Source organism: Canis lupus, chromosome 1 (genome assembly GCF_003254725.2).
Source record: "Canis lupus dingo isolate Sandy chromosome 1, ASM325472v2, whole genome shotgun sequence".
Lineage (NCBI taxonomy): Eukaryota > Metazoa > Chordata > Mammalia > Carnivora > Canidae > Canis > Canis lupus.
This window is the reverse complement of record NC_064243.1, coordinates 11,586,981-11,613,342: the sequence shown is the minus strand read 5'-3', so window position 1 is coordinate 11,613,342 and position 26,362 is coordinate 11,586,981. Positions and strand designations below refer to the sequence as shown.

The window sequence follows — 26,362 nt, the reverse complement described above, 5'->3', positions numbered from 1 at the left end:
AAATAAGAATGTGAGTAGCTGCAAAAGCCAATGCTAACAACTTGTTGTTAATAAGCAAACAGAATGGCACTAGAAGCAGGATAAGGCAACATTAAAAGAGCTGCAAAGCTTCACACCACCTATCTCCATAATGACTACAAACTGTTGGGAGGCTTATGGATATTCTAAGGTGTTCATCTACTCTGTAACCTGCAAAGAAGCAGATCCCTGTTTCAGTATTTGATATATGGCAGGACTGGCTACATAATTTGCAGTTCAAAATGGAAATGCAGACCCTCTCTTCTAAAATTAATAGGATAGTATCAACAGGGCAAGAAACAAAGCATGGCACCTGTGTGCCTGCACAGGTCACATGGTCATGAAGCTGGTCCTGAAAAATGGATTGAATGATAAACACCTCTTGTCATTTAGAGTTCGTTCTTAAACATTAAAAGGTGTGACTACACAATACCTGCATCATATATTACATAACCACTTGTTACATCATAATTTTATATAAGTAATATCTCATAACAAAGCCCCCTCCCAAATATGCCCTTCAAATGCATTCCATTCTGTGGAGGAGGACCCTCATTCCTGTTGGGCTTGCTGGCTGAAGATGTCCTCTCACAGATTCCAAGAGTCCTTTCTTCAGGGATACTATATTTGATACCAACTCTGAAATTGTTTAGAGTTCCAGAAGCTTCCATGTTTGCTATTATTGGTTCTTCTCTGACTTTTTATGGTTCTGTTTTTTGTTTCACTTACAGGAAAACAGACCAAATATAAATAAGACTTAGACGTGAAATTTAGAAAGAATATAAACTAATAGAAAGAGAGTCACTATGTACATCTATATGTTTCAGATGCACACGACACGAAGCCCTGTAGCCCTGTGTTACATAGGTCATGTGGTTGCATGGACATCTGAGACCAGTCCAAGATCTGAGTGATTGTTTGGTTCCCTAAACAGGGGTTGATTTCAGGACAAGCTCTTATCTGTTACATTTAGTATATATATATATATATATATATATATATATATATATATATATATGTGTATATTTAGTATATATATATGTGTGTATATATTTATATATGTATATGTGTATGTGTGTGTGTGTATATATATATATATATATATATATATATATATAAATTCTTCAGAAGTTTCATGGTAAAAGAATATGCTTAAAAAAAATCAGTGGCTGTTAGGAAATTAAAGAATCATCTGAAAATAATTCCCAGACTAAATACCAGAGAGTTGTTGAGCAATAGTGATAATAAATTTATGTTTAAAGTGCACAGCACTTTTTTGTGACTGGGTATTATAAATAATGGAAAGTTCTGGGTTACTGTGTCAGGTGACATAATCTATTAAAAATTATCATTCAGGAAGTTTAAAATCTGAGCTAATCTACTTTCTAAGGACCTATAGGATATATTCTTCTTCTCATCGTAAGTGGCTTAAAATGACTGATATTGAGATTAAATAATGTTGTTGTCTTCCATGGAAATCTCACAGACCTGTAGGGACCTGGCTAAACAAGACTGGCCTTTATCACGTTAGGGATGTAGCATTAGCAATTTGCTGTATTTCTTTATAATATATAGCAAAGTGCAAATCAGATCTAGTGCATGAGAACTCTTTTCCAAATGTAGCCAGTTTTACTTAAAAGTAAAGAGCTAGCAAAAGTCATGGAACTGGAAATCTATTATTTTTGAATGTCCTTATTTAAATTCATTTCTCTCCCAATTCTATTCTTGTCAAAAATATGTTTAATATTTGAGATATTTGGAAATTACCTTTGCCACCTGGTTACTTTGCAAACTTTGTGATGACTTTTACTTTGGAAAAGTGCTATTTATAAGATCACTTGTAAAGCAACAATTAGAGGTGTGAAAAATAAGTAACTTTGACTACCAGACTTCTTTCTTAATAATGTTGTATTTCCTTACAAAAATAATGCCACCAAGCAAAACCATGAGAGGATGAGGCTGCAGTGTTTTCCTTGCTGATTAGTTGAGATAGTAAGGCTCTCTCCATCATCATAAAGGTATAAAGATGAAAGCTCACTTGTACCTCTTGATATTGGAAGGAAAAATGAGATGCACAGACATTAAAAATAAAGAACCTGAACAAATAGGAAATGATTCTAAAGAAAACTCATTAATATTTTATCATTTAATGATAGTGATCAAAAGAGCCAATCCTCAATATATTTTTAAAAAGAAGTTACACAAAAGGATTATTAACATCAGAAACAAAAGAAAGGAAAAAGATGGAGAGATGTAAGTCCCAGAATTCTTAGACAAAGACTTAGATGTAAGTACCAGAATTCTTAGACAAAGACTGTTTATCCTCAGTAACATTATTACTGAGATCAGCACTCATTGTATTATACAGTTAACAGAAGTATTGAACAAATGTGAAATACACATGGAGTCATTATGACAGTAAGAATATTTATTAGACACTAGTCAATCAAACCAGATTAGTATGTGACTATTTCTTACAATTTTCATGTTGCCTTGATATTTCACATACTAACTATAAGCAGTGGGTAGATCACCAAAAGAATTCAGTGGGGAACTTTAACTGAGCCTGTGTTACTGTGTGCTTGTATCAACACTGCCCGGTAAGAAAGAGTAGTCAATATTTTAAAACAAAAAAATTTGAGTAGTCCTAAATCAAAAAGGTATAATTTAAATACTTAAAATACTGATGTGTCGTTGATCTGGGTATGTGTGTGGGTGTGTTTGTGTTTGATAGCTAGTGCTTAGACTAAACAAAAATATGGTTACTTAAGACAGTATGAGTGTTGTTTAACTTGGAATCTTGGGAACTAATAACAAATTGCTTAAATTTTTCCTATGCTCTTGAAAGGCTTTTCTCATCTGTTTCCCACCCCTAGAATAGTTACCAAACTGTAGAGTATTATGAAGTTTAGGGCAGGCCTCATATAATTTCTCCTAGGCTCATACTTGATATAACATACACTGTAAATAAAATATAGCACATATTATATGCAACATATAGCACACCTTTATTACGTGTACATTGAATAATCATCCTTTAAACGATTTAAATTGGCAGCTATTAAAAGATTATAAATTTGGAGGATATGACATTTTTATGCTAAACATGAGGGAAAAAATAAATATGAAGAAAGAAAGAACTTTCATCCCAATTTAAATAGTTTTTTTTGCAATTATTTTATCCCCAAAGAGCCATCTTTTATCAAGCAACTTGGTTTTGCTACTGAGAAGTCCATGATATTAGAGTTTCTCTTCCTCAGGTCTGAATCAGTGAGGATTTAAAATTGACTTCCCCATAAAAAGTAGAATCTGTTTAATAAAATAGATTAGATATCTTTCCATCTCTGGTCTTAGGTGGACAGATAAGACAGTCTTTGTTGGAAAAGATGAAATTGCAAGAAATAATTAAGTAGAATTCTGAATTTATATTTAATTAGTAAAGATGACCTCATATTGCTAGTTCCAAGGTCTATATTGATCAATATTAAATACATTTTTATTTGATATCACCTCTATGTACATACACTAAGTGTAATAGGTATATATATATCATTTTATGTATTTACATATAACATTAAATTAAATTTCATCCCATAATTAAATATTATTGCCTAATATACCTAGGCAGTAATTAAATAATTATACAACTAATTCACTGCTCCACAATTATTCTGTCAAGTTTCCCCATTGAGCAAAATGGAACTCTGAAATCTATTTCTCATACACTGAAGCCCTAAGAGTGATCAATATTCAGTGCAATTGATTAGAAACAAACAACAAAACACATGAATGCTTTCAGTGTTCCTGATTTATATTAACATAGTCGTTCTCATCTTTTAATACTTTTAATACTTTTTCTCAGATCTTTCCATACGGCTTGAGATCATCCTACATCTCATAACCGCATCCACAAACATAACCATAGTTTGGAATGGTATTTTTCTTATTAAACATAAATCACTCCTATTTTTTTCTTTGTGGACTGTTTCAGCCATTTTGCCCAAAAAGAGGTAGTAGGAACCATAACTGAAAGGTTATAGTGATATCACATCACCTGGGAGTTAAGTTGTTGGAGAGGGTGAAAGAGAAGGAGAGTTCCATTGTCATGTACCTGACAGGTGACTGCGCATTATTCTAGGTGAGGAGTTCATGTTATTTATTTGTAAGTTGGTATTTCCAAACCGTATTTTCATAAAACTGAAAGATAATCCTCTCTATCCAATATTGAGAAGCCCTGCTTTTCCATATTACAGCATTCTATGTGTTTTGTAATCACATATGCAATTATTATGTCCCTTTGGTCTTGAATAGGCTTTAAGACTATTTAAAATAAAACAATAAATGGCAGGAACTCAGGAGTGACTTGCTACCTGTATCAGTGTTCTTCAATAGTATTAAATGCAATGATTCATGATGCGTTTTACTGGGATTTGAAATTTTACAGGAGTCATCAAGACCGCCCTTCCAAACATGGATAGAGAGGCTAAAGACCAGTATTTGCTTGTTATTCAGGCAAAGGATATGGTTGGTCAAAATGGAGGACTCTCAGGAACCACGTCAGTCACGGTGACCCTAACTGATGTCAATGATAACCCACCTCGCTTTCCTCGAAGTAAGCTGTTTTGTTTAATGCTGCAAGTTCCTCACTTTCATTGCCAACCTCTGGAACTGTCTTTTGAAAGGAAATTTTTCCAAATATTTCTCAAACAAGTGATTATCTTACTACATTTTCCCATAGTTTTGTTTTATCGGGGGATGGTTTTAATTCAGAAATGTAGAATAGTAAGGGTATTGAAAGTGAAAAGAGGCAGTCCTGTCTTTGTATTACTTCTGTCTTCAATATAATATGGTTTTTCTTTGGTTCTCATTCTTAATACCAGTTATTAAGTTTATTTATATATTCATCTTTTCATTCTAAGATGTTCTTTGTAAGTTATAAGGTTTTTTGCCAATTATAACATTCAGATGCATATCATGTATTCTGTACACTAAAAGTGTTGATTTATTTTAATTTTTTAAGATTTTATTTATTTATTTGAGAGAGAGAGAGAGTGAAAGAGCACAGCAGAGGGAAAGGCAGAGGGAGAGGAAGAAGCAGCCTCCCCACTGAGCAGAGAGCCCGAAGCAGGACTGTATCCTAGGACCCTAGGATCATGATATGAGCAGAAGGCAGACACAACCAACTGAGCCACCTAGGTGCCCCTAAAAGTATTGATTTGTTTTTAAAGCTAAAAATAGAAGAGCGCTAAACTTTTTTTCATTTTATATTCCACACTTTTTTTTTTTTTACTGCTTCATGCACATTAAACATTCCTTTAGCAGTTTTACCGTCTCTTTCTTGTGCAAACATTCACTGTTTCAAAAGAAGTCAATTCAAAGAACCAGAAAACCACATGCCCTCAATTTAGTTTCTGTGACCAAAATGGCTTTTGACTTAGATGAGAAAAGGGGAAAATAATTCTAGGTAGAAATGCCTTGATTATAGAAAAGCATTTCATCTCACTCTCTTTTAGGTTTTTTTCTTTCTTCTTTATAAGTGTATGTGGTATTTCTTTATAGCGCTCAGGGAAATAAGGAAATTGTATAGACTCTGATGTCTCTAAAACATTTGTTCAATAGTCATGAGTAATTAAGCTCCCTTACAAAAACAGATCTTGGAAGTGAACAATGTCAAGGAAGCTTTCTCTGCAAATATGAAAGTCACTGTATTTTCCTGCAAATACTTCATCTTTGGATGTTTCATTTTTATTTTACATATTTTAATATGCAATATTTTATAATAGTTCTACTACAGACATTGTAATACCTCCTAACAAAATAAAGTGTGAAATTAAGTTTAGCATTCATAAAAAAAATGAACTTATCCTTAATTGTGCTCTTGATAGCTTACGATGGGAGAGCAGAGGAAGGTTGTAGAATAAGCAAAGCAATGATGTAATGATATTGGGCTCATAATAAAATTAACTATTTTTCTTTAAGCCTAGAGTGACAGGAGTTGATACCTAGAATTTTTGTTATTTCAGTTGTCATGATTTGCTAAGGTATAGGACAGGTTTTCTAGCTTATTAGATACTCTCATACTTATTAAAGTGAGGGAAGCCAAGGATATGTCATGAGGTTTTTCATTTTTACTGGATTTCTTTTACCATGTGTAGTTAATATTCTATCCTTAAAGTTTCTGGAGTTTACTAAGGATGCTTCTGGATGTCTGAAAAGGGTCACTCAAAAGTCATCAGCATATCTTGTCTTTATTTTTTTAATCAGTGACTGTTCACAAAATTTAGAAAATTGCTAATAATAATAATTCTGAGCTGAAAATGTGGTCCTTTCATATGGATACATTTTCCTTCTTCTGCTCCTTCAAAGAGAATCTTTTCTTTTCACAAAGAAGTGAAAAGACACTGCATTTAACAACCAGAAGGGAATGGAATAGGTGGAGGAAGCAGGAAAAAACAGATGATTAGAGAAAAATGATTCTGAGGAGTTTCCTAGTTTCGAAGGGATGATTCATGGTCATCTGCTTTCCAAGGCTTTTTTTTTTTTTTTTTTTTTCTTGCAGGATGGTGAAGAGGAATTTTTACAAAAGAAAGTTAAAAAGCTTCTCTTTCTATTTTCCTTTTCTTTCCTTCTGTTCAAACAGTATTGCCTCTGCTCTTGGGCTGTTGTCCCAGATCAGTTCTACATACAACCCACAGAGATAACTCCTATTCCTGATAAATTTATGAGCTCAAACAAGACAAATGTGGTCTTTCATCAACTCCCTTGTCCAGTTTTCTGAAACTTTCTTAGTAAAAGACACTGTTATGTAAATCCTAACGATAAGTAATCAGAACTGTTTAGTCTCATATTTGCCCATTTGAAGCCTAAGCTATACTGTTTTTGTTTTTTTAATATTTATATTAATTATATTTTAATTATTTAGATTTAATGGTTATATGTTAATCTCATGTATGATTAGTTTAAATTTATTTTAATATTGAAAATAGCTTATTTCTCACCATGACATACAGGAACGGAGGCTCTTATCATGCTTTCTTCAGGCTGTTTCTGTTGTCACATGTTAATTATTATTAGATAATTGCCACGAAATTTCTTGAGTCTATATGAAACTTGTCATTTATCTCCTATTGCTATAGCATCTTTTTCAGTAAAATATAAAAAGACATTAAGCGGAGGTGATGCAAACCGCCAAATAGTTAAGTATTTAATGGTTAGCTTTCATGTAGTTTGTTCATTTCTTGTTGTGAATTTCACAGGGTCTTACCAGTATAACGTCCCAGAGTCATTGCCAGTGGCCTCCGTTGTGGCCCGAATCAAAGCGGCTGATGCTGATATAGGAGCTAATGCTGAAATGGAATACAAAATTGTGGATGGTGATGGATTAGGGATTTTCAAGATTTCTGTTGACAAAGATACACAGGAAGGAATCATTACTATACAAAAGGTAATATTTTCCTTATTTTTGTTTTCTTGAAGGTAGCACCAAACTAATGGCATTAGTGGCATTAGTGCCACTAATGTGGCAAAGCCACATTTGCTTTGATGAAAGAATGTATTAGTCAAAACAAATGACCATGTGGAGCTATTACTATTTTAACTGTAAGACAAAAAGCTATGCATTTATTTTTAGGTGTCAGAATCATAGAAAATCTTGAATGACATTTATAGTAATGCCCTAACTAGTCTACTCTGAGTAAAGCCATAGCCCTTATCTGTAGTTCTGTGACAGCAAGGCACACTGACAGATGTACTGTTTTATTTTATTTATATATATATGTATTTTTTTAATTTTTATTTATTTGTGATAGTCACAGAGAGAGAGAGAGAGGAGAGAGAGGCAGAGACATAGGCAGAGGGAGAAGCAGGCTCCATGCACCGGGAGCCCGACGTGGGATTCGATCCCGGGTCTCCAGGATCGCACCCTGGGCCAAAGGCAGGCGCCAAACCGCTGCACCACCCAGGGATCCCTATATATATGTTTTTTTATTGGAGTTCGATTTGCCAACATACAGTGTAACACCCAGTGCTCACCCCAGTCAAGTGCCCCCCTCAGTGTCCATCACCCAATCACTCCATCCGCCCATCTGCCTCCCCAGATAAACTGTTTTAAATGACTTATGTGGAGAGATGTGTTTCTTTGTTGACTCTTCCAGGAAACCCTAAAATCAACTACACATCTTTGTTAGCAACTAGACAAACAGTCCATATATGTGAAAACAGTGCAAAGTTGGAAATAGAAACCAAAATGTTGAAAACTTACTACATTATCAATTATTCCCTTTCCAAGTTTATACTAGTTGAAGTGTTGGAAGAATTCATACAGAGCATGAAAAGTTGTAAAGCTTATCATAATCCCTTAAATATAAGTGTAAAGGAGATAGAAAATCACTATAATCCTAACTGAAGACTCTGTCATGGTATATTTAAATTAGCTCATACTACTGATTAGATATGGGGGATAATGAGCTATTTATTCCCTCTGCTTTGTATAGACGTTTTTGACAAATGTTAAATTAAAAACAAAAGAATTATTGCAGAATATAGTCTTATTTCCTCAACTATTTGAAAATACTAAAATATAGAATATGTGAAAATCCCCACCCCCTAAATAATGGAATTTTATGCCAGTCTGATAATCCAGGTGTATAACTTTTGTAATTAACACTCTTCAATAATTAACATGTGTCAATAAAGAAAGTTATATTTTAATTGTTACAGGAAAACATATGTTTGATTTCAGGCCAATGGACAAAACATTTCTGCAATTATTTCCAGTGGACAGCTGCTATTTTAGCTCAGCTGGTGACAATCTGTGTAAAAAAGTTTTAATAACTAGGATAGGCCAACTGTTGGCAAAATGTTTTGTTTTGTTGTCTAAAATAAAAGGAATGCAATAAGGTACAGTGCTGCTCAAAGATTTCAAAGAGTCAACTGAAATCAATCTGTTCATATTCTAGAATTTTAAAATATATATTGATTTTTATTGAACATGTGCATTTCATATATAAAGAAAGCACAAATTATTCAAACATGTACATAAAAATATATATGATATATTTAATTCAGTGATTAAAAATTATCCTCAATTTCTGAATATTACTTTTTAAAGTTTTAGGGAATTCATTGTTAATTCTGGTCACAGTCAAATAGCACACTTTTTTTTTTTTAAGCTTAAAGCTTTGAAGTCATTTCTAGCTTCTCTTTTGCTCCCCCTTGATCCATAATAGCTCTTGGCTGTATGTTTTTTCTATTCTCCTTGGCATTATCTTAAGGATGGTTATCATTGCTCACTCTAAAACTGTTTTAATAGCTCTTGAGTTCACAACCTTTTTCTAGCTTCTCAGATCCACCCTTTCTTTAAATTGTTGTTCAAGATTCAAAAACACTTTATTAATCCAACTAGGTTGAAAGCAAGCTACCTTATACTAAGGGAAGAAGAGAGAGGGATACAAAAAATTGAAAGGAAGCAGTAAAATAATCATTAATGAGGTTATATACATAGAAATTCCAAAAGAATTCACTAAAGGATTATTAAAATTAACAAGAATTTTCAGTCATGATAGTAGCTACAAAAGTAAGTTAAGCTTCACGATAGCTCATAAAACTGCTCTATGAACTTTCATCTTCAATCTAAGGACAGCGGCTTCATGAAAAGAATATCTATACTTGGCCCACTACCCCTAAAATCTTCCATCTTAAAGCAGTGTAGTCTGCTAACCTCCTAAGGGCAGTCTTTAAACCTAAATCCAAGTGATATTCCATTATGAACCCAATAGGATCTTGAGTCTCTATTTCAGAAGTGTTTTTGCTTAACATTAAAAAAAGATTAATTAGCCTCTTTAGAGTGGTTTTATTCAGAATGAAGGAGGTCTGTCCTTAAGATTTTCTGATTCCCTCTGTCAGAACTAACAACTGCATATGGTCCTCAAGGCAGGATTTTAATTTTCAGTTTTATTTATTACGATTTCAGTGAAGGGGGGGTTCTGGATTTCATTCCAGGTAAAATGCTACCAGAAGTTCCTCACAGCACGTGGAAATGTGTATGAGCAGGTAGAGAATAGTGGAATCATCTATGAAATCCAGAATGGATTTCTGAACCTGAGTCACAGAGCATTCTTACTAAAACCAAGAAATTCTAAAGAAAACCAAATGAAGCATTCTCCCATTGTTCTTAGAATAGTTTTAAATTTTCATTTAGATAAACAATAGAATGGACAGTCCATAAAAATGATCCATTTTTTGATGGGTTTTCTAGTCTCTCCAAACTATTGGAAAACATTTACAACCAGGCACTGCTAGGATGTTGACATATGTATTTGTTCTTATGATTGTGAATGCCTCTAAATATTATTTCACATTGGGATAACTGAGTTTCACTCTTTGTTTATATAGATATTTCTTTTGGAAATAGGTTATTTTGTACCTGTGGACCATGCTTGACTATCACGTGAACTTATTTTCTCTCTGTAGTATAATAAAACTTTAGTTCATTGCTTTGTCAGAAACAATGCGCTGTCATGGTTATAATGAGATTTATTCCAGTTTGAGCAAATTGTTATCATATTTGGAAACATTTACATGTCATGCTTTGCATTAAGTGAACCTAAAAGCAGAGAGAGAACGAGAAAACAATCTCTTTAAAGATATGTTAGAAAGAGAAAAATAAGTACAGAATTGTGAAAGATTACCTTCACTTATGCTATTATTGCTCCAATGTCTTATATAGAAAATGTTTATAAATATGCCCAAATAGCCAGAATCCCCGAGGCTAAAGGTTTTTGTAGGTATTTTCACAGAATTAGAAACATGATTGTATAGTTTAAATATTGTTTTAAATTATGATGATAATACAGTGTTTCACAGTTAAAACAGAATACAAGCTGCTGCTTTGGCCATTTATGAATGATTTAATGATAACCCTTATACCCAGTTGCACAGGGCTTCCAAATTCACAGAGTGTAAACATAAATATTATCCCATGTGAGTGAAAACTGTCTTTCTTTACACCTAGAGTTTTTTCTGCTTACATTTTCGCATCATAATTTACAACATGGGAACTATAATTTCCTATTTTTCCTTTGAGATATGACAATCTGTCTTCTAATGTGCTTCAGTTTTCAATATAAGACCTCAGTAGGGATTAAATATGGGATTTTGCTTTTATAAAATACATTACTATACAGTTACAGTGCAGTAAAAAATGAGCATTTTCAGGATGTATTTCCTGTGAAGGATGAGTACACATTCATGTCTGGCATATGGATGGTGTTTGGAGGATCACATTTTCACGGTCAAAATAGTATATTTAAGCTTTTTTTCTGGCCAGCCCTATGTTATCTTCATAATCTCCTTATATTCATACCTTTAAAAATTCTGAATGAAGCCAAAGCCATCGAATAATAGAGCATTATTATAGAAGTATTGATAAGGAGGCCCGCATGCCTTCACTGGGGGGGCAGGAAGAGTTAGACTATATGCTTTCCTTTCAGCCTTCAACTCTGCCACAAGGATTTCTAAGCTCTGGGGTTTACTATCTTGTTATTGAAACGTGTCCTTTGTTTCCTACTTGCAATAAGGAGGAGCTAATTCCCAGAGTCAAGTGTCTATTTCAGCACTTCGTAAAATGCTGCTGATGTGTGGTGGAGGTATATCAAACTGACAACATTTCTAATTTATATGTCTTCTTATCATTATGTTTTTCTTTCAAAAGATTTTATTCAATTAATCCTGGTGCCGTGGAGGCACATTTCTTAAAGTGGAACGAAGACATTTCTCATTGGACTGTGAAAAGGCATACATTTTGGATTATTTTGGTTTTAAAGGTGGCTGTGATAAGATTAATATGGTAACTGTAGTTAACTTCTGAATTTCAGATTATATTTTCCAATTTATTCAACCCATTATTACCGTGTATATTTAAGTAGATCCTTATATCATTTTCATCATTATGCTCATGTGTGCGTATATATAGACAATCTACTTATTAAGATATAAACTTAGCCGTGTTTGAATAGCCAAGATTAGAGAAGAAATTAGGGGCTTAAAAAGGAAATAAGAAATTGACACTCTTTGAAGGACGTTGATAGTAATATAAATGTCAACACATGATAGTCTTGATAAAAGAGGCAAAGGCCATGTTCACTTAGGAGTATTTCTGTTTGCTTTGATTTTGACAGTTATCAGAGCAGTGTTCTGCTTTGATATGTATATGCCAAAGACATTTTCCAGTGAGTCCATCACTTTTTTTTTTTTTTTTTGCTTAGTACAAGTCACAGATAATGTACAATTTTTTTTCCTTACTTCTGTCTTTTTCCATGGTGTGTTGTTTCCTGAATTAGTTTCGATGGGTAGGCTTCCAAGAAAGACATATTTAAGAAAGAGATATTTAAGAAAGAGATAAGATTTAGTGATTGTATAAGAAAGTTGAAGAGAGAATTTAAGGACAAAACTTAATGTTTCCAGTGTGAGTAACTAGATGAATAATTGTGCCATTCCTTTCAAATGGGAGTGTACAGATGATTATTATGATTTGGAATACGTGTGAAGTGCCTGTGGTATCTGGATAATAATGTCTAGGAGGTCATGAGTAAGGATTTGCAGCTCGAGGCAGAGGTCTAGAGTACAAACTTAGGTCTGGGAGGCATTACCATATGCATGATAATTAAAATTAAAAGGGGCACTTGAGAATATCCCTAACGCATGTATATAAAGTAAGGGAAAGGGGTGTCTGGCTGGCTCAGTCGGTGGAGTAGGCAATTCTTGATCTCATGGTCGTGAGTTCAAGCCCCACATTGGGCATTGAGGTTACTTTTAAAAATATAATAAAGTAAGGGAAAGAATGCTTTCAACATTACTTGGTAAAACTAAAAAGTTTAAGTTAGCAGGGTAGGAAAAGATTCTGAGAAGGGAAATTGTTTTATTTTTCCAGGACTGAGGTATTCTAAAAGACTTTATAAGTAACTGAATCACAAAGGAAATCTAAAATATAAATATATTCAGATAAAGAAAAGGAATTGCACGTATTATCAGTAGAGGAGGGAACTGATGGATTCCGGAATCTATTTTAGATAATAAAGATAAAATATAAACCAATAAGGAAATGCTTAGAAGAGCCAAGGGCCTGGAATTCAAAGAAATTCACATGTCTGGATATGACCTCTCTCTCACTATTTCATTTGGTCATTTCGAGGCTATTTTGGTTCATTTTCACTGTATCTGCTGCCATCATATCAAAATACGCTGCCACATGATGTCAAAAACTGAAGCCACCAACTTTATTGTTTCTCTCCATAGCTGTATCAACTATTCATTGCTACTTAATGAATTACCCCCAAAATCTACTACTTTAAACAACAGTATTTCTTTACATCATGATTTTGTGAGTTAGCAATTTGATGGAAGTTCAGCCAGATGATTTTTCTGCTGACCTGAGGTAGGCTCACACTTGGGTCAGTGGCCAGCTCCTGATCAGCATGGTGGGTCTGCCTCTATGGAGGTGTCTGTCTGTCTGCTGGGACAAGGGGGGGTATAAATGTGTCTCATCTCCAGTAGGTAACTTGGCCTTGTTCCAAGAGTGGCAAGAATCGAAGCTACAAGGTCTCTTGAAGCTGACATCAAGAATTGGCATATCATTGTGCCACGTTATAGACATCAAAGCAAGACAGGCCAGCGAAGGTTTGAGAAGTGAGTGGAAAAAAACACACATGAAAAGAGAGGAGCTATAAAATACTGTGGATGCTGGGAAAGTAGAAAAAAAGGTTTTGAGTCCCAGCGGTGCTCCAGAGAAACTAAAAATTTAATCTTCGGGTCACACATACATGAAATGGCAAAAGAATCTCAGGTCTGCTGACTTACGCTGTAGTCTTCTCTCCTGTTTCTGCATTACTCACAAAATAATTATGTGGGTCAAAATAAGTTAATATTAGCTGCTCTTTGGTAAAGGCTCCTAGGAAAATAGAAGCTAAACTGCCTTTGGGTCATAATCTGCATTCAGGTTGCCTGAAAATGTGTGAGGCCCTTCAACAGGAAGTCACTGGGTCTAGTCATGCTGGGAAATAGCTCTGCTTGAGCTGTTATGTTACACTGGGAAAGAATATAGTCATTTGCAAGGCTTGTTTTCTATTTTCTGCTTATGAAACCAAAAAAAGCCTAAATTCACAGGGAGTATGTGGTACACAGAATAGTGTACCCCTGCTATGCATCTCAAAGATACCCATGTCCTAATCTCTGGAAACTATGAGTAGTTGACCCTGTATGACAAAAGGGGTTTTGCAGATATGATTAAGTTAACGGGGTGGAGATGGGGAGATTTTCATAGATTATCTCATTGGGCTCAGTGTAATTAATCATGAGGACCTTAGATGAGGGATGTGGGAACAGAACCAGAGGGAAGAAGTGATGTGTTTTGAAGATGGAAGAAGAAGCTGTGAGCCAAGAACTCGTGTGGCTTTTAGAAGCAGGAATGATTCTTCCCTGAAGCCTTGAGAAGGAACACACCCCTGCCAACACCTTGATTTAGACCTCTGAACTCCAAAATGGTATAAAACAATAAATTGATGTATTTTAAGACACTAAATTTGTGGTGTTTGCTACTGCAGCCACAGGACATTAATACAGAAGTCATAGTGGAACATTTCTGTTGAGTGGCATACAGACAACAGTACCTAAAAGAGAAAGCCAGACATTAATTAACTAGATATGGATAAGAATCTGGGGAGTTTCTGATTTAGGCATTCTGTGCTCTAGTTGAAATAATACGTGATGACAGTAGACATTTTGATGATAACAGCCCTCAATTTCTCTCTCACCATTGCAGCATAAACTACATCAGTTTTATATGGTTGATCCTACTTTCTTCCTTTGTCAACATCCTGAGATTCACTACTATTCTTTTTGCTTGTTTTAGATTACCTGATTCATGCTTCCAATTCATTCTGATGTTTTTTCTTAGTCTGTGGAAACAAAGACCCTGGAACCATCCTGTGTGATTATGAGCAAGAAACTCAATCTGAAAAAAAAAAAAAAAAAAAGAAACTCAATCTGTCCTTGACTCAGTTTCCAGATTTGTCAGAATGATCTGTTAAGAACTGTGTTATCTGACAGTATTATCTTGTGAGAATCAATGAGTGTGAGCAGTTAATAAGGTAATATTGTAAAACTCATAGAATGAAAACCTGCATATGTTAAGGCCTATATAAATGTGTATTGTTAACAGGGAATTCATTTAGCAGTTTATGGTTCTCTTTGTAGATAGGTTCAACTAAAAATCTGAAACATATGTACATTTAGTTGATGGTCTTAGATTTTTTTTTTTTAACTTAGGAAATGGAGATGTGTTGTATCTGCTTAATTGCTTCTGTTTGCTAGTATCTAGGTTAGGAGATGTTAATTTAATACTCATGGAAGCCAGAGGACACTTGTGTGGCTAGATAATGGAAATAATTATTCCTGATATTTATATCCTTACTTTATTCTTCATATGTTGACATACTTTACCATTTCAGGCTTTAAACATTTCTGCAGTTATTCATAATATCTTCGTTAGGGTCCCAATTTACCTAGAGAGCACTAGATACTTTCTGTGTATAAATAGTAGTCTATTTGCAAAATGTGAATATTTGTATGAAATACCTGATAAAGAGTTGCATTAAAGCATAATTTTTTGAAAAGTCAAAATAATGACTCTCATAGAAATATAAACTGGACATGGTGGTACCCAGAAGTCTTTCTTGTTTTGCTTATTCCAAATTTGCTTATACTTATTTTGCTCACTTTCAGATGATTTGTTTGTCCTTACATATTTTTAATGCATCAACATGGTGCATCCAAATATAGAATCATACACACACACACACACACACACACACACAATTTGGAACACATTTTCCCTTTTCTCTCTATAAAAAACAGCTTATTGCCCAAATCCACATATAGGTTTCATGATGCACGAAAGATTTCAAGACAAATAAAATCTTCAGAAGATGCAGAAGTCACTTGCAACTGTCGGCAAAAATTGCACTGGACAAATTTAAACAGGGTAAGACAGACTTCAAGGATGTGGCCACAGGAGAAGGAGGCCAGAATTCAGTCTAAACTCAACTCAGGTGAGAGAGAGGGCAGGCGAGTTAAGTGCTGGAGTGTATTTGGGTGGTGGGTGGATAACAGGGCTTCTGTATGTGCTGATTGACTTTACCTAAAGGGAAAGTAAAATTTCTTGTAGCTTCACAACAGGAGGTAGTTTTATAGCTTGGAGCAAGGCTCAGACAGAGTTGGCTCTTACTCTTCACAGCAGCCCTTTCTTCCTTGGTGATGATATTTCAAAGAGATGACTCCCTGTTTCTTGAGGAAGACATTCTTGGGCTGTAAAAATGGCAAGAACCTTTTTTAAAAAAAATTTCCATCTCAAAGGGGCAGAGAATGGACTTACAAGTTTTCTAAAGTGTCACTGCTCTAAGAAATGAGAGTCCAGGGGCTGAGAGGGAAACATTAAGACTTTCTTAGGCATAACTCAGAGAAGGGACAAAACAAAGGAATAATGCAGTTGTACATAATAAAGGTGTGTTTTGCTTTTGAAAAGTTCTTGATGGGGGGATAATTTTAGAATTCTTCTTGTATTTAGGTGTACAAAGTTATTCTTGCGGAGAGACCTTTTTCAAGGTTGTAGATCACTTTTAAAATTCTGTACAGTAGATTTATTTTGAGTAAAATTATTGTAAAGGAAAAAATTGTGATTGAGGGTTCTTTTTCTATAGATACCTCATTTAAGCTCCTTTACTTAGGAGGAAAAGATTTCTATTGGTTTGATCAACATGTAGGGAAGATATTGAAAGCAGCAGAATATGCTTTGATCCAAAAGACAGCTGGAATCTCTAGAAAAAGAAGTGTCTTTAAAAATGACAAACAATCTTAGTGCTTTTGTACAAAATCCACATTAGACATAGACACTAAATATATAGACAGGCACGTGTGTGTATGTGCGCACACACTCTCTCTCTAATCAGCCCTGTTGGTACCATGCCATGTTTAGAAGAGCAGAATGAACAATTTCCAAAAGAAGAGTTTAACTTGGATCAATTCCTAAACATCAACACCAGCATTGCCCAAAAGTGCAAGATCTAAAAGGAGGCCATTGAGCTTAATGAGAGCACATTTGGCTATAGACCAGAAGCCAAGCTATATGGAGAAAGACAAATGCAGTGCAGTGAATCTATTAAATGGATTCAAGATTATGTTTTAACTTAGGTTTTACTATCGAAAAGGCTAAAAATGGCAGGGGGAGGGGAACAAACTATCCAGACCTCACTCTTTATGATAGTTTTTGTTTCATTTTGTTTTGTTTTAATTCAAGACACATATTGCAAACTGACTTTACTGAGGCCTAGGTGTCATGGGGAAACAGAGGAGGAAGGCATAGTCTTAAGTGTCATTTTATTTCCTCATTATCTTGCACGAAATAAAGGCACTAAGAATAATAGAATAGGAAGAAGCGAATATTTATACAGCAATTACTCAGTTTCAGTCAATGTTCTAGGTGTTTTAAATTTAGGAATACTTTACAGCAAACCTATAAGATTGGTGAGGTGGGCAGATTCCTAAATGTGATACTGGCATACAATAAGAGACCTTAATTGTTCTTCGAGCCTGATTTTTATACCAGGAAGGGAATAGGTGGTGGGTGGACATGGCCTTGTCTTCACGTAGTGTATCTTTGCCAACTACACAGGTTAACTTTGAACTGTCACTAGAACTCCCTGATGTTTGGTTCTCACATCGATGGATAATACCAGCCTTGCATTTTTTTAAATGCACATTCAAGATGTGTATAGAATTTCTTGTTCATAGTTAGCTTTTCGTATAAAGAAGATTTATTATTTGTTAGGTAAGGAAGTTAGGGGGACACTCATAAAGAAGGTGATAGTGGTTCTCCATGATATTTCAACTAGAGAAATGAAAGACAAAATTATGGGAAAGAAGGACCAGCAGGTGATGGTGATATCAACTGGAAGACACAAAATGTCCTACTTATCATGAATAGTTCATCTTAATTGCAGTAAGAGAGACGGCAGGAAGAAGGGTAAGCATCTAGTCTGGGAAAAGCTTATTACCTTGGGTTCCTTAGATCAGGGGTTGACAAACAACTCCCTGTCTATTTCTGTACAGCTCAGGGGCTAAGGGTGGTTTTGTATTTTGAAGTGATTGAGAAAAATGGAAGGAAGATGGGTGTTGTGTGAAACGTGAAAGTTGTAGAGAATTTATGTTTCATTGCCTGTAAATGAAGCATTATTGGCACTTGGCCACACTAATTCATTGACAGGTGGCAGAGAATATACAACATGAAAAGCCTAATTGTTTAGTATTATCTCCTTACAGGAAAAGGTTGTTCATCCCTGCCTTGATTATAATACTTATTTTTAAAGTTTTTTTAATTTTAATTCCAGGATCGCTAACATAGTGCTATATTAGTTTCAGGTGTGCAATATAGTGATTCAACAGCTCCACGTATTATTCAGTGATCATCAAGTTAAGTGTTCTCTTAATCCCCATCACCTGTTTCACCCATCCCCCACCCACAGTCTGCTCTGCTAACCATCATTTTGTTCTCTATAGTTTTTTGGGATTTTTTTTCAACCCTGAAGTTCATCATCTCTGATGGCAAAATATGTAAACAGCCCTATTTTCTAGTCTAGGAAATAATATACCAAAAAAGCTGCTTCTCTCTCTCTCAGCATGTCTGACATACATGTCACTTGACAGATGAAAGCACAGCTTCTGCAGGTCCAGAATAGCTCTATGGTATCACTGGTTTGGGTCTGTTTGACTCCCATTTGAATCCAGGTTCTTATTCATCCCCCATATTGCTTGCTGTTGTGAGCCACAGTGTAATAAGGGTTTGGGTTAATTTCCAATTTTATATAGTCTCATTGTGATACATAGTCCCAATATTGGATAGAATCTGTTTAAACATTACCTTTAAAAAAATTAAAAAATAAACATTACCTTTATCTTCCTCCTTTTACTTCCTTTACTTTGTCTTACCTAAATTTTTTTCCAAATAAAACTCTGTTCATGAAATCTAGTAGTTATGGAACAGTATTGCTTATATAGAAGTCAATAAGAAAGAGGAATAGGAATTAAAGTTCTACTGCAAAAGCTTTCTCTCAATGTGTTTAACAACCCTATCTGTCACACCACACCCCTCTTTGAAAACTCGATGTCTGCCTTATTCTGATTTGCTCTGAAAATCATTTTGTGTAGCAATTTCTTCTGTCTGTAATCTTGATTCATAGCCTTTCATATGAATTCTTTTATTGCTCTATTTTCATAATAGCTCTTAGGCAACCAATCATCGTGCGTGATACTGTGTTTCATTATGACTCAGTGGCATCCAGATGTCTATACCTCATGTTGTTGCCTTTTAGACACATTAAAAAAAAGTTGGTATAAAATAATTGCATTCATTTGTGCAGCAAATTTTGAATTTTTCTTTCATATGTCAGTCAAACTTTTACTTGAATACAGAAATACTTCTCATCCCTTTTGATAGACCTGAATGAATATCTAAAAAGTTGTAGTGGCTTTGAATTGATTTAAAAGGAGATGGTAAACAAGATTTTTAAGACACATTCTGTCATACATAAAGACACATAATATATAAAAATAAGATTTCTCTCATTATCTGTCAGTTTTATAAGTAATATAAGAACAAAGTGCACAAGGTTAATATCCAAGCTTTTTGTGAGTATGTTTAGAGTCTTTTAAGTGAATTTAGGTAAATAATTTCTTTTTTCTTCCTAATGATATCCACATTAAATATTGGACTACGTGTATGGTATAAGACAATGTTAAAGCAGAGGTCAGCCTTATTCCAAGAGGGTTTTCATGACAATTATCCAATGAGCCTTTTGAAAATATGTATGTTTGTACTTCATCCTGGATCTGCTGAATCAGAATCGTCTTAGAAGGGGCCATACGTGTGTCTGAAAACTCCTCTGGCAGGGCAGCCCAGGTGGCTCAGCGGTTTAGCGCCTGCCTTCGCCCGGGGCGTGATCCTGGAGACTGAAAACTCCTCTGGGTAGTTCTGATTCTCACATTTGGTTGAGAAGTATTGGGCTAGAAATATTTTTAGGTAACAGACAAAAAAGGTAGCATCATAAAAATATCACTGAATTTGGTGATATTTAATAAGGTTAATAAGGTGATGTGTAGGGCACTGGGCACTGCCTACCATGTGCCCCTGCATCTTCATCTGAAAGCTCAGAAAGAATTAAAACTGCATTTTCCTGTCGCTATTCTAAGAAATTTTTTGTGGTCAAGAAAACCAGTGTACCTGACTCTTCCTTCCCCCCACTCCCTACTTTTGGCCATCAGGATTCCTTAGGGCAAAGGTATAGTTTAATTTTAAGGCTCTGTGTCCTGGATATTTGTGGTCAAGTTTTTTTTTTTTCTTTCTTTCTAATTCAACAAGAATTTATTGAGTCCCTTCTATGTGCTGAATTCATAATAGGCACTGGGAGTGCTAGCAATTAAGCAAACAGTCTGGAACTTACAATCTACTGGATGAGACAGATGTGAAGCCAGTAAACATTTCAGTAAATGCTCCCTGATCTCAGTATTGTAAACTTATTTTGAGTATTGATTTGTGTATTTTTCCCTCAGTATTAATCAGAGATGAGCCATAGAAACTTTTTTATGTAATATATATCTGCAAATACACACACATCTATATTTGTATATTTCGTATCTACATGGGTTTATGTGCCTATGTTATGTTTTATATAAATAGTACATATATATACTGTTAAATATGCATACATATAATGTCTATGTACATAAACAGTGTATACATATATATATATATAACTTTCTATTTATATAACTACAATATTATTGTGTTATTTTAGTCAGCCTCACACCTTTTGGGGTGGGTTGGAATAAATACATACCTGCATGTGTGCACACCCATGCCCATGAACACAATAGATGAAGCTGAATTACAATTCTCAACATTACATTTTAGCCCCTTTTCCCTAAGACTTTTATTGTTACATAACCATTAAGTTGAAATGATAATTAAGTATGTCACAAATCGTGCTTTACTTTTAATAGCATTTCAGTCCATGTCTTCACTTTAAAAAAGTATTTTTGTTTCATCTCATTGAAATGTAAGGAATATTTTGGGACAGTTTTTCAGTGGTGAGATTGAGATTGAAAGTCATAAAAATCTGTGACTCTGTATCCTTTGAAGAAAGAGAAGCATTTTATTGTCACAAACAACTTCAGCATATTGTGTATATAACTCTTTTTTTTTCACAGATGGTGCTTTCCTAGGACAACATTTAATTGCTCTTAGAACTTTTTTAAAGCTACCAAATGGTTTAAGTTGGGTCACTATTTTTGAGTAAAGTGTTGGCAGTGTTAATCACTCTTTGAAAGTTCCACAACTGAGATTTTGGACTATAACTCTCAACCATCAAATACAAACAGACACATGGTGCATAGGGGTAGAAGAATTATGGAGACAGAAATTCTGGGTGCTTCTTTGAGAATTGGCTGTATTTTCAGAGGGCAGAGACTCCACATCCCCCCTAAACTGTATGGTTGCCTTTGGAGGGCCTAAAGGCTCGGGATTGTAATGCAGTCCCTGAAATCACTAAAGATGACCTTTTAAATGAAAAATCCAGTGGAAAGTTATATTTTTCTTTCTTTTTAATGTACACCCCTGGATAGTACAGTTGAATTACATGGTTGAAGGATATTATATTGATGTCTCTTTTGGAAAGAGTTTTCAATCTTATCAGTTGTCTTTCAGATGATATTCTAAAGACTTGCATTTGCCCGTGCAATGCACAGCAGCACAGTGGATTAAGTTAGCTCAGAAGCACTTACCATTGTCTGTGAGCCAGAAAAGCAGCAAGGATTACGATTGGCATTATTATTTATTATTTGTGAATGCTGATGGTGCATTTTCATGGCTGAGTCCTTTCTGTGCTTATTGACATGCATAAATGAAAAAAGCTCTGCTTAGCTAACTATTTAATTGGTAATTTAATTTCCCTAATAACTTCTTTTACAGGACCTGGATTTTGAAGCCAAAACAAGTTACACACTCCGGATAGAAGCTGCAAACAAAGATGCCGACCCTCGCTTTCTCAGCTTGGGGCCATTCAGCGACACGACAACGGTGAAGATAATTGTGGAAGATGTGGATGAGCCCCCCGTGTTTTCCTCACCTCTGTACCCCATGGAGGTGTCAGAAGCTACCCAAGTTGGGAATATCATTGGCACTGTAGCAGCTCATGACCCAGATTCTTCCAACAGCCCTGTGAGGTAAATCTCATTGCTCTCCTCTTCTGCGATTTTACAACAGTGCGCTTTATTCACAACTCATGTTTCTGTATTATGATGCTTTTGGTTCATAGCAAATGAAGACCATTTTTGTGTATGCATTGAGTCCACAGCAGCAGAAGTAAAGCAGGATCAGAACAACTCAACATTTTACTGATCCAAAAATGTTTCACGTGATTATCCAAGGCCATTATTATGTAGCAATATTTTTAGGCATTCATTATCAGCCACAAGCTAGAGCTGCTGTTCCTATTGAACCAATTATCTTGAGCTCTTTCAAAGCAGACTGTGTTCAAAGATGAAGCGATGCATCTCCTCGTTGTAGGATATATGCGTATATTAGACAACTCATTTTATAAACAATTTAAATTAGGGATTAGCTTTTAAATAAATCATTTTCCCTGTTGGTCTGTTCTGATAGGATAGTTTAATTTATTGTTTCTACTTACAAAAAACTAAATAAGACTATCTATAAGGACTTTTTTTCAAGTGTTTTACCAATAGTCCTGTATCAAGACTAGGCACATGGTTTCTAAGCAATTGATCTCTTTATGACTAAAGAGTGATGATAGGTAAACATTTCAAAATACCACAACATTCAATTTCACACATTTTACTTCTGATTTACAACCTAAGGTCTACATGTATGTTTTTGTGTATGCATGTGTTAGTATGTGTGTGTGCATAGATAGGATACATTATGTCTTAAGTGAATATTTTACAGAGAAATTTCTTTGTGTTACACGTCTTTATTTGCATTCATAAGTGAAACTTTTCAGTGTGACACTTTGGATTTCAATTACAAAGTCTGATAAAATAGAAAATCAATGAACGTTTTATATTCAGATATATTCAGCCTACAAGCTAACCATAGCTTTTTAGTTTGAATCTCTCTCTGGCAATGCTAAATGCTTTTGAGCTAAGTTTGGACATTGACTACAAAGTATCATGAAAAATATCTGTAATTTAGACAATGATTCTTAGTTAAGAAAAGCATAATCTTTTACCTCCATAAAATAGTAAACTTAGGCTCTTTCCTTCTCTTTTGTCTGATGATAATACCATAGTCTAGTGAAGAATTGGCATAAAATAATTTTTAGTTCAAAAATGAAGTCATACTCATCATTTCCCTATCTACACAATAAATTCAGGCTATATGGATTGGCTGTACTATTTTTAACACAGTGATCACAAACTATTCCTAAGAATATAATCTTCTGTGCAATAGAACATTTGAAAGTCACAAATGTAGCAGATAGAATAAGTCTTCCCTTCCCCCTGTGGTTGTCCAGCCTTCATTGTCAAAACAGTTTCCTGGCCAGCTCAGCCCCATCCACCAAGTCTTGCAGACCTGCACACACTTGAATTTGGGTTTTGTTATAGCATCACATCTCTTACAGACACAGGTAACTCTCCTTCCCTTAAGAACAATCAGACACAACATGATTTTAGGCATAGATCAGCTACTCCTGAATAGTCTGATTCCTGCTTAAATCATTTAATTTTATGGGGAGAAAAAGAATGTCTTCATGAAGCATGGGATATAAAAAAAGAGATACTACTACATAACATAATTCAGTACTTGAATGACAGAAGTTAAGAAATCTTGTTTCTTCTTTTCTTCCTTTACCCATTTCCTTGTGTATCATCCTGTTAATGTCTCTCCACATAAATATTTCACTTTTTATAATATTTATTTGAAAAAATGCTGCATTATATAATAATTTGGGGAAGAAGGAAGAGGAGGACTAAGTGGGTATTGACTTCACTTAGAGATGAAATGACCTCCAGATCTTGGAGGTAAAGATCTCTGTGGCCTTCATCAATGAAAGAGACTGGCCAGGAATTTATTTTTACCTATTTTTATTTTTTTAAGGCTAATGAAGGTGACCTGAAAGTTGAGGTTAGTATTATATCTGTTTTTGAACACCTATATCTCACAATTAAAGAGGTATAACCTTTGTTCAAAGTGGACTAAAATGTTTTGGATGTCTGTGTACATATTTCTTTTGCTTTTGCAAAATTAATTTCTTGACTTACTATTTAATACTTGTATTCTTGAAATATTTTTATGCTATCTTTATAAGGTCACTCAGTCACTTGTAGCTGATTTTTTTTTTCTGGACTTGTCTTTGATACATTTCTCTTCTCCTATTTATTTGTGGTCTCCTTTAAAAGGCCACATTCCTCATACTATAATTTGATGAGTAGGTGTGCACTCTTGTGCATTCTCTAGAAGACTGGTTCTCTTCTCAGCACTGTTATTTGCTTAGTGACCTAGGGGATGCCACTTAGCCTCCTAAGTTTCCATATGCCAGGTAAAAAGGAAAAGCAAATCCTACCCCTGCTTTATCCCAAGTTTTTTGAAGATTAAGGAATAAAGGGAAAGTAACTGATAATTTTAAACTGAGAATCATGACTTAAGTATTAGGAGGTATTATCATTATACATTGCTATTATTACAATTTATTGTGTTTCCATCCCATTTTTGTTGCAAGGTCAGTAAGTCAAAGAAGGAGACATACTTTACAAGCAACTGTATTGGCAATCTGTATTAAAATTTGTCTTGTAGTCACATATGTTCCAATATATAGATGATATTACATAGTTTAATGGGCATAAATATGTGTTAGTATTGCACACTCAAGTACTTATCAAAATGGAAGCCCTCCTTCAACAAATGTCAATGGATGGGCAGAGGGCATAGTCTGCTAAGATCCTAGGAAAAGTGAATTTCCAGATTGAGATAGAATCTGAAGAGTCTCAGGGTTGTGAGCTTTGTGCTCACACCTTTAGAAATACTGTGGTTCTTAGAGGAATGGAAAAGTAGTATTTGTTTCATTGTAGTTGCTTAAAATTAGGCCAATAGTATTTGAATTGTAAACCAGGACGCAAAGTTAGATAATTAGTATTTAAATTTATTGACATTTTTTTGTAGTATGATGCTAAAATCTAGCATATGCTATTTATATTTGGAATATTTACCAATATGTGGAGTGAGAAACTAGAATTCTAGAAAGAAATATATTTACTTTCCTCCAGCAAGCAAAATTGAGATCCTCTTCTTGCATGATCCCTGCCTTGCTCAGCACTTTTTATTTTTACCTACTTTTGACACCAGCCAAAGCTATGAGTAACTTCTTTGTGCATGTGCCCTTTCTTTAAAGGGACTGTGGTACCTACATCACCATGAAAGCATTGTGACCATCTAGAAGTAGAATAGCAGTAGGTAGAAAGATTTTTAAAAACTCAGAGCCCAGTGCTTATCCAGAATATAACACCATTATGAAATGTTATATATTTGTTATAGCTTGCCTAGCATACAGATGGGTTACCTCCCCTACCATGTCATGTATACCTATTTTCCTCTTCCCATATAGAAACTAGAAGCTGGGATGCCTGGGTGCTCAGTGGTTGGGCATCTGCCTTTGGTTCAGGTTATGATCCCAGGGTCCTGTGATCAAGCCCCACATCAGGTTCCCCTCAGGGATCCTGCTTCTCCCTCTGCCTGTGTCTCTGCCTCTCTCTCTCTGTGTCTCTCATGAAAAAAGAAAAAAAAATCTTTAGAAACTAGAACCAAAAGTGGAAATTAGATAATAGTTGACATTCCTTAGCCGGCAGGGGGGGGGGGGGGGGTTGGAAGAAGAAGAAGAAGAAGAGGCTTTTTTGAAAGCAAAAGTAGGTAATCCGAGTCCAGCATATTTCTGGCTCTTTATGTTTTGTAGTTGTTTACTATTTCATATAGATTTTGGCCCCAAAAGCCAAATATCAGGGTTTGTCTGTTGAACTGAAGGACAGGTCATGTTCTACTTGTGATTTTAATCATCTTTCTGGATGGTAGAAACCTCACTTCTGTGTTTTTCATCAGTGAGATGGTGGACACTGTAAGAGCAGCTTCTAGTCTAGAGCACTCTTCATTCCTCATGTCAGCACTGGGGGACTGTGTAGTACGTCGACATACATTTATCAAGAATCTGCTTTGTGCACAGTGCTGGGGCAA

The 26,362-nt window shown here is 34.9% G+C and overlaps 1 protein-coding gene across 5 annotated transcripts in view; it reads left to right on the top strand.

The window, feature by feature from the left end:
• Window positions 1-26,362, top strand: part of CDH7 (cadherin 7) — a 125,040-nt gene that overhangs the window by 58,298 nt on the left and 40,380 nt on the right. For 3 of the 5 annotated variants that reach the window (XM_025422064.3, XM_025422065.3, XM_035707258.2), the window contains exons 5-7: window positions 4,463-4,630; window positions 7,275-7,462; window positions 22,091-22,344. In XM_025422064.3, coding sequence (XP_025277849.1) covers window positions 4,463-4,630; window positions 7,275-7,462; window positions 22,091-22,344 — 610 coding nt within the window. Of the gene's footprint in view, window positions 1-4,462; window positions 4,631-7,274; window positions 7,463-22,090; window positions 22,345-26,362 lie in introns of those variants that run through there. The other 2 variants (XM_049112061.1, XM_025422068.3) reach the window with 2 other exon arrangements.